Source organism: Perca flavescens, chromosome 1 (assembly GCF_004354835.1).
Source record: "Perca flavescens isolate YP-PL-M2 chromosome 1, PFLA_1.0, whole genome shotgun sequence".
Lineage (NCBI taxonomy): Eukaryota > Metazoa > Chordata > Actinopteri > Perciformes > Percidae > Perca > Perca flavescens.
Window position 1 is genome coordinate 13,120,184 of NC_041331.1, and position 14,424 is coordinate 13,134,607.

Here is a 14,424-nt window from a genome sequence, read left to right on the forward strand (position 1 = left end):
GTATTACTAGTCCAGGTTTCATACATTATAAGTACAAAGTTATCTAGTTAACCCGTGAAAGTATGTAGACGGATCGTATAAAACGTCAGCCGTGTTGAACCTTTCGATCATCTCCTGAGGTCCCTGGTCCATGCCCATGCCCTCACGCTCCAACATCACAGCATCGAGGTACGCGTCCTCCCAGAACTGCATCTGGTCCCACAGAGTGGAGCGCTCCTTACCTGGACACATCAACACAGTACACATGTAGCTCCGAAAATGTGCACAGCTTGACAAATTCATCAACAAATGTACGGCTGATCTATTCAAACAGCACACATGCAGCCACAAGAACAGATTCATACAAGCAAATCTAAATTGAAATTAGTGCTGTCAAACGATTCAAATATTTAATCGCGATTAATCGCATTAATGTCATAGTTAACTCGTAATTAATCGCACATTTTTATCTATTCTAAATATTCCTTGATTTCTTTTTGTCCCATTGTTTTTTCTCATTTTAATGCTCTTATCAACATGGAAAAGTGGATCGGCTTGCTTTGTGCTTTTGTCACGTGGCTTTGACGAGGGGGCGAGGATAGCTCAGTTCACGACGACAAAACACACAGATTACTTTGGTCTTGTCAATGGAACCATTTGGCAACTTTTTAAAAGTAAACTTTCCATTCAGAATCTTATTGGCATCCATTTCGGCGTCTCGCGCTCGCCATCCACTCCAAACGTAACGTTAGCCTACTTCTCTTTGGCCGGCTCGCAAGCCCAAACAAGTGTGTGCGACGTGCCTGTTGTTTTGTTTCCAGTCTAGCTAGATCCTGTGTGATGTTGTAGTTTTTCTAAAAAGGGTTTGCATTAACGCTGTTAATAATGCGTTTAACTGACAGCACTAATTTAAATACATTTAAAAAAAAAATAAAAACATAAGTTCATGGCCCTGATACACACAATATGACCAAAATGACTAGTGTGAGTTCTTTTTAAAATATTCATTGTATCTGCTATACAAATTAGATTTCCAACTATTATACTGTTAGCATTTTTCATGTTGCTTTCTACAGCTTGTTTGTAAGTTACTACAAGCTATCAGTAAGTAACGAAGTACGGCTTTTGTAACATTTTCCTGTAGCTCTCCATTTCGACACAATCTACTTTCAGAAAATGAACGAGCAGTTCATAGGTCTTTTCATGCACGAAAACAACCAATTAGACTAATTCAATTACACATAATACAGTACAGCAGGAACTGACATAACAAGTCTAATAAAAACCTTTGCTCGAATTGTTTGGATAGCAGCAACTCAAAATTGCATGTACAGATGTGCCTGATGCCTTTAAGTGCTGCTCTTTGTAACGTTTCTGATATCACAAGTTAATATGGACTGCGGAAATGACATTTTTTATTTTGCAGTCTACTGTTTTAAAGATGTGGTAGGCACTTTATTTTTGGTCTAATTGGGCAAAATGTCCATAATAACCTTACAGCATATTGTAATTCAAGTGGTCTGAGAGGAAACTAGAGGTGTGAATCTTCACTGATCTCCCGATTTGATTGCGATTATCGTGTAAGCGATTCAATTAGATATCTTGATGCATCACGATGCGTCAAATACATTTTTCTATTAAAGCCATATAGAATATTTAATTCATAGCTTTTCAAGCTTCAGAAATCAAACATTCTGCAGTGCTCTAATGCTAAATAAATTGGATACATAAAACTACAGCACTGAGCACATGGCACTTCCTGAATGTGCAAAACATAACAGAATATGTAAACTTTAAATGTTGTTAGGCCTACATTAAATTGTAAACAGAAATAATCGATTATGGCCCGGCCGATTATCGATGCAGCATCGTCCACAATTTGATGCATCGATTATTTGATTAATTTCAACACCTCCTCCTGGCTTGGTTTTCAGGCTTTAGTAAATCTAGCTCGTGACGGATCAGATGTACGTGATAATAAAGTTGAAAATGGCCACTAAATTATTGAAAACATGAAAAACCAAAATGTCGACGATTTTAAGGATAAAGTAAATAACACCAATCATTTTGACAGGATGCAAAAGAGAAATAAAATATTACACTTATGATATGTTGCCCAGCCAGTTTCATTTTACCTACTTTTCCCGGTAACACACAGGAAAACTTGACATTTCCCAATCCTAATTTACCAGCTGGTAGCTCTTTTGAGTGTGCTCAACTCATAATTACATTTCTGAGAGCACTTGAAGGCAACATGCCCTTAAATAAGCAACTCCTTTTTTTTTTTTTCTTCAAGTCAACATGAAAGTTAGTCTGAAATCTGAATTAAAACATAGGTATGCAGAAATTATTAAATGTTAAAAATGAGAGTAAAAGTGTATGGAAATCTGTCTTTGATCTCCCTATGAGGGGGAAATTGCAACCAAATTCTGCCGGGAATGCTTATATTTTCCACTTCTATCTCATGCTAAGAAACACACAGATGCAGCTCACCACCGGACAGGAAAAACCCACATCACACACAGACACTCCACACACACACACACACACACACACACACACACACACACACACACACACACACACACACACACACACACACACACACACACACACACACACACACACACACACACACACACACACACACACACACACACAGAAAAAAAGGGCAAAGGAGAGAGATTAGCCCTACTTAGAGAAAAGGTTTCCATGGCAGCATCCTCTAGTTGATCCCAAACGGAGCTCTTATCGCGGCCTGGAAGAATTTCCCAGGAGGAGCAGCAGGAGGGAAGAGAAGCGGCGAGAGCAGGAAGGGGGTTAGGCGAAGAGGTGAGTCGGTTTAATGGCAAAAACAAGAGCAGAGCGAGCAGAGAAAACCACATCCGAGAAACAAAGACATACCACGCTCATTTAACGCAGGATGTCGATGAGCAATAATCTTGTTACAAGTGTGGTGATGAGGCGGACGGTAAGTCATTATCGTATTTACATATTTAAAAAAAACTATAACAAGTTGAACTTGGGTAAACTTAATTTAATTTTGTTTTGCGAAAAAAATACTATTAATTATTTGCAGCAGATGCAGCCATGACTTACCGTAATGCTTTTTCCATTTCATTTTCAGTCACTTGAGTTTCACACACACACACACATGCACCTTCATTACATATTTTTAAATCAATTTTGCCAAACATCTCAGACAGCGATGAATACAACTTCCCTCTTCACTCGGTAAAACTGAACCCTCGCACTACTTAACATCAGGGTGTAACCTTTCACCTTTATTGATGTTCAGTCACTGTTTCCTAATAAAAAAATTAAACATTACACCACTTCCATGTAATCACATGTATGACTTCTGCTTTTTTCTCTCAGTCATGAGTTAGTGAAAGTTCAGCGGTTATATTAGTCATAGTGAGGCAAAGGTTAACATCTAGCAACACTTTTCTTACATTAGTGGAGGTAGCATTGAATATTCAAGGTTGTTTGGTTCAAAAGGTTTTCTTTGACGCACAAATATGAGGTTCGTAAAAGCAACGCAGTGCTCTAAAGAACACAGGAAGGTTTTCTTGCAACGTCAGAAAGAAATGTCAGCTGCTTGATCTAACCGTAAGACGAGGGTCCAAACTTGAGAGCAGAACATACCCAGCAGGCCTTCACAAAGGTAAATCCTCATGCTGACGTCCTCCATGGGCTGCGCAGGCGGCCCCTTCGCCATAGTAGGTCCTTGATCTTTTGCAGTTTGTTTCAGGGTGTGGGTCTTTCCCTGTGGAGACAGGACAATTGAAAACAAAATCAAAAAAGGTTCACGTTTGTAAGCCAACATCTGCAGTGCGTAGTTTTGAGTATCGATGCATCTGTGTTTGCACTATTTTGATCAGAGCACCACTGTTATCCCAATCTGTCTGAGAAACAGTACCGGACGGTTGTCCACATAGAAGGACCGTTTAAGTGGTGTTAAGACTTCTTCCTGTCCAACGTGATGCTCTTAGGTCATGTAGAGGAAAGTTGGAGTGGTACTCTCACCCGTTAACCACCGTTTAGGCTTTAATACACCACAAACTTTCAACTGCTGGCAGTTGCAGGATTGCTTGATTCTTGGCAAATGAAAAACAGAGAAACTAATTTTCCAGGACATTAAACTCTCATTTTCAGATGTTTTAAAGTAGTGGAAAACTAGTCTGCAATCTTCCAGCTTTTCTAGTAGGCATGGGAACCCTGAAATTCCATCAATCCATTTACAGGCACCTTCTGTGCAGCTTTTATATGTTCAAATGGAGTGCATTCACAATTGAATTGTCTATTATCTAATATAAGAACTGTATCATCTACTCAGTGAGTTTTATACTTACAAACACAGTGCTGGTGGCTGGATTGGTTTCAATCTCGCTGTCAGAAAGAGTCCCTCTGGACTGAGCTAAATGGGCAGCAGTTCTGCCACCGAAGCTGTCTGCTGTGCTGCTCAGGTCACTGTCAGCTCCCAGAGTCTCTCCAGAGCTGTTGCTTATCTAAATAATAAAGATCCAGGTGTAAGAACAATACATGAGCAATGTTTTAGGTGCAGAAGGTTTGGTATAAAAGCTGCTAAAGTGGCATTCATAGTAGGGCTGGGCAATATATCGATATCATATTGATATCGTGATATGAGACTAGATATCGTCTTAGATTTTGGATATCGTAATATCAAAAATGGCTTAAGTGTTGTCTTTTTCCTGGTTTTAAAGGCTACATTAAAGTGATGTACTTTTCTGTACCAGACTGTTCTAGCTCTTCTATTATTTTTTACCTTTACCCACTTAGTTATTATATCTACATTACTGAAGATTATTTATCTAAATTATCTCAATTTAATGGTTGCACTATTTCATCATGTCTTGTGCATCACTTTAACTAAACCAAAACATCATAAAAAAAATGAGTGCAAGTGATGGACAGTGTGTGGGATTCTTACACAATTCCTCAAAATCCCACTGGTCTAGTTTGGTATCTTTGAAAATGTTAAGGTCTCCACTATATTTTAAAATAAAATGATATGGTTTAAACAATGTTTGGCTGCACACACATGAGTTTGTAATGACTGGCACTGGCTGGTCAGTAAACTTAAGGGGTTAAAGGATTACATATGCCAATATGTGCAATAATCCATAACCTACAAGCAATCAAGTGATTCTTAGTTTTTGAAAGGAAATTACACAGGAAAAGAAAAAAAAAGGTTTAAACTAAAAATATCACCCTGGAATCTACAATTCATATTTGAGGGGATGTGTAGCTGGAATAGATGGGAATAAAATGCATAATATGTGAGTTGGTCGTGCCCTACCACCGTGCTGGCCTCTGAGTCCTGGCTGGTGCTTCTTGTCAGGATCGGTGGCTCTGAACTTCTTCCAGACTCTGTGTCGCTCTTCTGTAAACCCGGGGGGGGACGAGGGAATTCATTGGAACACTTCATTAGTATACATTAAAAATGTACTTCACAACATTAGCAGTTCAAAAACCAACACCACAGACTGAAAGCTCCCTGTTGAAGGCTGAAAGGCAAAGTCAAAGTGTAGCCATGAAAACCAAACACGGAGACTGAAGATCAGTCTCAAACATGTCTTTTTCTGTGTGCAGCCTGCAGCCAGTGTTCAAAATAAGCAATATCCACCAGCCAAATGCTGGTAAAATATCCAAGTGGCTGGTAGACTTCCTAGTCTCACCTGCCAAAAAAACAAACAAACAATGGTAATCTGTTGAGTAGCTGGTCCAATTTTGAAACCTTGCTTGCAGCCCTGAGAGTATTTGACTGTAATATTATGTTTATGTTTGTTGAGCATCTCGAAAAAACGTTAGAAATTAATCTAATTCTGACGACACAGCAATACTCTATGAACACACCTGAGATCCAGATGTGACACTGAGGCCACTATCAGCACTGATCTGGGATTTCTTCTCCTCCGCATCAGTCACTTGGGGGCGCTGCTGCTTTGCTCCATCAGACCCTGAAGGACAGACCACGATTATCAGCATGTTTTCACGATTAGGTCTGCATTACCTTCTTGCCTTACTCTCGCCTCGCTCAAAGCCACCACAACACAGCAACACTGACGCTACGCCCATCTTAAGTGCCAAAGCCTTCATTTAAACACTGCATTACACTCGTGACACAGCAAAGCAAACCGTATAACGCTACCTTATTCATGTTTGTGAAAGCTGCCTCTAGCTAAAAATACAGGGTGACTAGAATACATCTAATCTAAAGAGGTAAGAAAACTTTCATTAAAATGTTTTCACAACTTTCTGTACACAGTACTGGTGCTGAACTGAGCAGTAACAGATGACGTTTTTTTTTTTTTAAAAGAGCAGACAAGAGGAGTTTACAAGCAGAGAGCGCCGTAAAGCTGGGAAAAAAAAGTTACAAATGAAAACCAAACTGCAGTGCGACATTAATTCTCAAGTCTATGCTGAAAATGTGCTCCAAGTTACAACAAAAACAACCAACAGACACAGGCAGTTAGGCATGCAGACGGTAAAGGAGACATTTTCTGTTTCAAGTGTGATTCAGTACTTTATTATTTGTCACCCCGGTAGATGCAGACATAGTGACAAGTAGATCCTGACGCTTCCTTGTTTTTCAGGGTTTTTTTTGTGACACTAAATGTTTTGCAAACCATTTAATAAAGCCTTAAAATGTGGAATATTGGCTGCTAATACACAATTTACAACAAGTCACTTGAAACTGGAAAAAATAACAGTTAAAAAGTGCAGGAAAGGGCAGCAGGTATTCATTTCTTCTCATCTTGAAGCATGGTGTAAAGGGAAAAAAAACAAAAAAAAAACACTGGAAAACAAAATGACATTGTTTGAGCTTAAGCCAGTTATAACATAATCTCCATATTTCTTTAAGTCAAGGACCCGAAAACATAAAATATTTTTATTTTAAATGTTGTATAACATTTTATAATTTACCTGCCTAAACTGTAGACAAATGGGGGGGATATTTTTATCCAGTAAGCACGTGTTGGTTTTTACAGTGTGTTCTGCATCCCACCTTGTGAGCTACAGCTATGAGGTTAACAAAGCTGATGTCATACTGTATTATAGTAAAAGTAGCACATCTTCGTAGTAATGGCTGCTGGAAGAACGGTCATGTGGGAGAAAGGGAGAAAACTTACCAAGACTGGCTGCCATCTTAAGTCTTGATTAAACAAAACACAAAATATGTTTTTGGAACTAAAACAAGGGTGTAATTTCTCACAGAAATTCCATGACCCTTGCTTTTTATATAACAAATTTAACACCACTAGGAAAACCAACTATACTGCATATAAGAAATCCAGTGGCATGTGAGTATTAGAACTCGAACATCAGAGTATCTCCACTCCATCTCCAAAAATTATTCTAATTCTCAGCTGAAATTACCCTGATCCACATCTGATTTGTAGTACCTAATAAATCCAATCTGGATCTCATAATTTCACATAGAGACTCTTGTCCCTATATTTTTTCCGTTACCCGTTACGGAAAAATTACATTCTTATTAGGAGCACTACTTCCCCTTTATTTATTCATGTATAAAGACACTGGTAAGGTGGAAACAAGGGGGTGGGAAAAGGTCAACGGGTGAACATCCCAATCTTTTTTTTTTTTTCTTTGGTGTGTGAAAAGTCTCTTACTCTGTTGTTTTTCCATAGCTTTTTGCTTATCCTGGTGCTTGCTCCACAATTCTACCCAAGATGCATTGCAAGCAAGGAGAGAAAGACAGAGAGAGAGTCAGAGAGCTGGTTGAAAAGGCATGTATGGTGGATGAGCATTAAAATCAAAACAAAAACAAAATAAGCAAGTCATTGTTGAATGGAGGCGTTTTGTAATGTTTGCATGTAGCTGTGCTTTAATCCGGACAAAATTAAAAAAAGAAGTATTTCGTTGTCAAGTTGGAGCCACAGTGTGAGACAGCTACTAAGGTAACATTACAACACACCCAGAACTCCCGGCCCTAAGTCCTGGGGAGCCACACAGTGACGTCAGAATGAGCTATGGCTCTGATCGCAGGCCACAGATTTCATCGACTGCATTTGTCTGGCTCTCCAGAGCAAAGGCGAGAAAGCGAGGGATGTTTGACTCGGAAAAGGAGCGTGGGATGAGGGTTGAGAGGCCGACTAGCCAGCAGGTGAAATGGAGCCGTTGCAGAAGCCGGGATGCAAGTCTCACAGCATACTGTAGAATTGAAGGTGCAACTTCTAACAGGAAGAGAAGGGGGTGCGGGCAGGAGAGGCGTCAGGGTGGTCGACTGAAAGTGTCCCCCGTATACAGACCCAGAGTAATTCTCGGAAATTGAAGTTCTTAAGAGATTATCAAGTCTCCTGAGTCAGTTGGTTCTTTGGCGACCAATAGATAATTTGCATCTTTTCTGGGACTGTTTACAGGGGAGTGTTGCTTCCACCCTCCATGCTGAGAGCAAAAGGGAGCTACCATTTTCTACAGCACGCCTCGCAGAAACCTGCAGTAAAGGCACAGACGAGCACCGTTTTTTGACTATCGATGCGCATACCTCCGGTTTCCCTCGTCCACTACTGCAGATTTAGGTATTGGAAGACCAAAACAAAGACATGCATTCAAGGTGCTAAAAGGCTGACCACAGAAGTCCAGAGGGGGAGGCAAACAGGGGCACATATGTTTCAGGAAGGGGAGACAAACACACGCAGTCCAGGCTGGCACACAGGGGAATATTCCAGACACGTTTTAAGTCTTCTTCATATATTTTAACCAGGGCCAAATTCTCAATTTAGATTTTCATTTTAAATAATAAAAAAAATAGTCATTACAAGAGACCGGGTATTAGATAACAGTAAGTAAATCTATCTTTTTTTTTTTTTTTTTTTTTTTTTTTTACAACGCCTGTTTCAGTGATAATCACCAGTGTTTCAGGTCAAAGTGTATGGAATATTTAACACCTGTAAGAGTCTGTCAGGGACAAGTGAAGGGATCTTCTTTTAAAGGGTTGGAGGAGGGGGGTGGGAGACTGGTATTCAGGTTGATGAGCTTGTAGGGGACAAGGGTAGGGGATCTCACAATGCACATGCAACCGGGGCCGGGGTGGTGTACACACCAATCGAGGCAATAAAGTTTTCCTCGTTCAGACTTCGGGTATCAAAATGGTGGGCTCCTTTGCCCGTCGCGTGGTGCGGCAGCTGCAGGTGAGGAACATTCAGAAGGCCCTGAGGTCTGGCAGTCTCCATACGGCCAGTAGGACTCTCTTTACTCCCGGGGCTGCCAGCACTGTCTGTGGGGCTTCGCTTGCGTTTTTCTGGGTCTACCAAGTTACCAAAATGAAGGGGCCAAAGACAGAGTTCATCAACATTACAGAAAAAGAAAAGATGCGGAGGTTTAAACTGGGAGAGGATTTATTTCCTAATTAGACAAAGAAGAAAAAGACATTGATGAGATCTAAACTACCGTTAATGTTTTAGTGACTCAACTTCTAGCGTGCAGCTTAAAGCTTAATATAAACACAATGCAAAAAACATGGACAAATGTTAGTAGCACAGGCCAGCTGCTGTTACACATTTCTCAGCACAACAGGTTTTCAAAAGTAAAAAAAGAAATCTACTATCACACAATCCAGCATTAAATTGATGCATTGTGCTAACCTGCGTATGGAACGTACCTTTGGTTTGATAATGTGTGCGTGCTATTTCCAATAAGCTGAAGACACTGGCCATTCCTCCGAGGCCTGCGTTAGTGTAAGAATGCTCCAGACTGGAAACTGTGCACTTCAAGATGTCCAGCATGCCTTTGTATACCTTTCTGCTCACCTCCTGGAAACCAAACACAGCAACAAGGTCTATAATGATTTTAACAAGACAACAACAACAAATTGATTGATTGATTGATTGATGACATTTTCTGGAATTCAGTTTTTAGTCATAGTGAAGTTCTTACAGTGAGTTCACTAGACTTTGACCAACAGCGTTATAAAATCCAACCTTTAAGTACACCAGTTTTTTTTGTGAATGAAAAATGTATCGTAATTAAATAAATGTTCTTCCTTAAAATTGGCATGGTTTTATTTCAGTTAGCCCAATAGCTGGTTTGATTTGCATTGAGAGATGATTTTATGGAAAGTACCCCATGCCAACCTCTAGGTATGGTGAAGGGTATGTGATGATGTGGGGCTATTTTAATTCCAATGGCCAAGGGAACTTTATGAGGATGCACAGTATCCTGGATCCATGAAATAACTGGCCTTTAAAAATTTAAATCTGCCTGCCTCTATGGGAATTTAACATTAGGGGTGTACTTACTTATGCCCCCTGTATTTTAAAGGAAGAACATGTATTTATTTACGATACATTTTTCATTCACAAAGAAAATTGGTGTCCTTAAGAAAGGTTGGATTTTTCCAAATTTTTATTTTACTTAAGGCATTAAGATCAATTTCCCAAAGATGATTTTTTTATTCCTCTTTTTAGTCAACTTTAGCATGGGTGTATTCACTTATGCTGAGCACTGTATATCGACGACGTTTCACTTCGGGGATTGCTCCGTTGCCGCCCAAAATTTTGCCAGATGTCCCTTATTTCAGCCGGATGTCCGTCACCTTCCACTTTCTTTGTTAGCATTCTAAACTCCGATGGATTTATGAGGACTATGGTTAACTGCTCCTCAGATCTCTGCAGGGGACATCCAGACAGCTAGCTAGACTATCTGTCCACAATCCATCTGTTGCACCACTAAAACAACCTTTGAACGTACACGTTCCACCAAAACAAGTTCTTTCCCGAGGCTATTTTACAGCTGCACTGTTGCTCCGTCCAGTGCCTAGCGCCGCCCAAGACGATTGTGATTGGTTTAAAGAGATGCCAATAAATTAGAGCCCGTTTTTCTCCCATCCTGGAATGGTTGTGTGGACTAGCCAGACCCTCCTCCCCAGCGCTGTGACGGAAGGTCTGAGGTCAATGCGAGACTAATTATCGGGTAACCCATCGCTGCACGACATAACTTTATGCACATTCAAACTAAACTACAGGCAACTATTTTGATAATTTATCATTTTCAAGCAAACAATCGCTGCGTCCAACTTCTCAAATGGGAGGATTTGATGCTTTCCAATTGCCATATATGATGGTAAACTGAATATCTTTTAATCACATTGTTTTGTAACAATGGATTTGGTGAGTTGTTTCTTAATATTAAAAACTGAATATTGGTTTGTTTAAAGATCTGTGTTTTCTAAAGAGAAAGAGCAGTTGGCCGACGATATATGGGCTAAGCAAAAATTGTGTATTTTTATGATAAAACCTGAATATGGCACAGAGAATTATGTTGTATATAATTTGTCTAAAAGGCAAAGATCTCTAGGTGCTCAGTTGAGATCTGGCATTTTATCCTTGTCGTTTTGACTGTTGAAACTGGACGATATGTTAATGTAGAAGAGGAAAAACAGATCCGTCCCATGTGTTTAAAATGATACAGAACATGAGTTCCGTTTTGTTTTCTACTGTCCTTTTTTCTATTGTGAACAGCGTGATTCTTTGTTTAGTAAGAAAAAAAACAGATATGGATTTTGTAAATATGGAAGATGCTCAAAGATTGAGATGGCTGTTCAAATATAAATTAGCCAGTTATCTTGAGAAGAGGAAAAAGCTCTTGATGAGATGATTTGTTGTTTGTACATACCATTTGTCTTTTTATTTTTTTCATTTATTTTTTCACAACTTTGTTGTTAATATCATGCATTGTGCTAACAGCGGGAAGGGCAAAAACAAGAGTCTCACCACATCACGTATGATCTCCTGCCTGGCGTCTTCCTCCGACTGGATGGCTCGGTTCAGCTTACTCAGCACAAACACACGAAGCTGCTCGTTCTCCAACAGGCGGCGCACTTTTTTCATGTTGAGCCAGCCGACTCCCTGACCATCCAGAACACTCTGCACCACTTCCTTCAAGAACTGCTGGTTCTCGCTGAATCAAAACAGTTTTGAGTCTTATTCAACAGATGTAGGATAATGAAATTAAGTATATGTTATGACAATATGCTCTTATCTTTCATGTTTCAAGGCAGAAGTTGTGCATTTGAAAGAATTAATTACCTTGTGTTGTTGACTCGGCCCTGAGGAGAGGGCGATTCTCTCTTCACTGTTGGACTGTGCTTGATTACTGAAGACTTCTGGTCCACAAGTGCTCGAGGTGCACGAGCGCCTGGAACAAGTACCGAAAACAATGAGGTTTCTGAACACCAATGGGCAAGATAACCAAAATAACAAAACAAAAACTGCAAACTACTAGGTCACCAGACAGAAAAGCACTCAGTAGAAGTGGGCTGGACACACACAAAGGCATTTGCTCACCAGGAACTGTGAGCCAGGACAGGAAACAACTTTCAAAATATATATATATATATATATATATATATATATATATATATATATATATATATATATATATATATATATATATATATATATATATATATATATGGCTACCACATCAAATAGAATAGAAAGCCGTTTACATCACTGTGTGGGGAGGACAACCACACCTGGAATCTACTGAAGGTTATCTACTGCTGATGAGACAAATTACTAGAGCTGCTAGAGTCTATTATTACAACAAGAGAGGTGAAGGACAAATCAAACAGGGACATGGTATACACACACCCACCCACACTCCCCAATGGTTAAATGATTGTCTTGGTGGTGGCATCACACATTAGCAGCATAAAGATGTGAGGTCAGATGGAGGATAGTGTGTAAAGCAACTACATCATGATGATCATGCATGAAAGAAAATAAAGAGAAGAGTGGATGGCAAGGAACATGAGCTACACTACAATGTCACAAGGTGACTCATTTTAATACACTGCTGCAATGCTGTGGGATGCTCGGCATCTGTGTGTGCCCCATTTGTCGGGGTTGGGTCAATCATTTTAGCATTATATTATGATATATTCAATGAAGAGGCTCAAAACATGTAGGCAAGTCTATCTCATTCAACTGACTCATACAAATGCATTTCAGACTTGACCCAGACTTAAGTCCAGCATTTAATGAAGCTGCTCATTAAAGAGCGTCACATCTTGTTGTAGAGGTCTCTGTTTTTTTTTTTTATATCTTAGAGACAGACGTAAAATGTTCACACTGCTCTTAATAACCTCAAAGATGTTGCACATTCCGGCATCTCACGACAAAATTAATTTCCTCAATGTCAATTTTTTTCCCCCATTCTATTTAAAGCTGGGCAGACAATGTGCATTTTTATTAATCATGTAGAGGTTATGTAAACTCACACGACACGTTTTAATTAGGGACGCACTGAAATGAAAATTCTTGGCCAAGGCCGAATATAATGAAAAAGGCTGAATAACCAAACAAACGTTTCTTTTGCCAAGTTTTTCACTATTGCATTAATTAAATAGTCAAAATGTGCTTTTTACTATTTTGTCTTGCTTTTCAAAGAAAAAAACTACAATTCAAAAATATTTGTTTAACACTGAACATTTTTTTTAACCTTCCAGCAGATATACCAACAAAGCACAATATTAAATACAATAACAATGTTTTTATTTGGCCATCTTTGAGCCCCTCTTCTTGAACTGCCTATGTTAGGCCTATAACTGACTGCTAAAAGAATGTCTCTCACTGTTGGTGCTTATGCATGGAGCAGACAAGTACCTAGTAGAGCCCGACCGATTAAGGATTTTTAAGGCCGATACCGATACAAATATTTGATGATTTAAAAATCCGATATTCCGATATATCGGCCAATATACATTTATAAAAAAAAAAATCCAGAAATGCTTAACAAAACAAACAGATTTCCTTAACAATAGTTATTTGTAGGTATTTATGAGTCCTCACTAAAATAATATGATAATGCAGTTTAAAAATAGGTTTGTTTTATTGTCTCAACAGAGGAACATCAAAATATATTAAAGTTCTGATAAATAAAATGTATAAAAATAAAAACTTAAAGTCCTTTGAACAAAAAGAATATAACAAAAAAAATCAAAGAGTGTTGCCAACAGGGACGTTGTAGAGTGCCGTCTGGTGGACAAACTATGCAACGCCAACACTCATAACATGGTTGAAGGGTGTTTTGTCCATTTTTATTTTTTTAATATTCAATTATCAGAATAATTTGTCATTATTATAAATTGTATTTATTTTTATCGGCTATTATAAATGCAGACACCGTTAGTTTGGAAAATGCCTAATATTGGCCGATAATATCGGCCCGCCGATATATCGGTCGTGCTCTAGTACCTAGGATCGATTGCCGTTTATTTGACAGTTTGGACAGTGCTTCCACACTGCCGATATGTTTGCTGCATTTATAAAGCGTGTGCGATTCTCACTCTACGCTGGTTGCTATTCAATTGCGTCATCAAAAACTGTTTGGTCAAATTTATTTGGCCTTGTCACTTATTTGGCCGAACACTGAAAGTGCTTTTTTTTGTTGCCA

At 39.1% G+C, this 14,424-nt stretch overlaps 1 protein-coding gene across 14 annotated transcripts in view; it reads right to left on the reverse strand.

Moving 5' to 3' along the window:
• Positions 1-14,424, reverse strand: part of madd (MAP-kinase activating death domain) — a 61,299-nt gene that overhangs the window by 11,095 nt on the left and 35,780 nt on the right. For 8 of the 14 annotated variants that reach the window (XR_003692642.1, XM_028579006.1, XM_028578976.1 and 5 more), the window contains 10 exons: positions 12,054-12,162; positions 11,739-11,925; positions 9,629-9,779; positions 9,071-9,274; positions 5,860-5,963; positions 5,303-5,386; positions 4,335-4,490; positions 3,628-3,748; positions 2,675-2,737; positions 101-221 (listed from right to left, as the gene is read on the reverse strand). Coding sequence is in view for 13 of the 14 variants with exons in the window: in XM_028579006.1 (XP_028434807.1) it covers positions 101-221; positions 2,675-2,737; positions 3,628-3,748; positions 4,335-4,490; positions 5,303-5,386; positions 5,860-5,963; positions 9,071-9,274; positions 9,629-9,779; positions 11,739-11,925; positions 12,054-12,162 (1,300 nt within the window). In the remaining variant the exon portion in view is untranslated. The remainder of the gene's footprint in view (positions 1-100; positions 222-2,674; positions 2,738-3,627; positions 3,749-4,334; positions 4,491-5,302; positions 5,387-5,859; positions 5,964-9,070; positions 9,275-9,628; positions 9,780-11,738; positions 11,926-12,053; positions 12,163-14,424) is intronic. The other 6 variants (XM_028579015.1, XM_028579060.1, XM_028579028.1 and 3 more) reach the window with 4 other exon arrangements.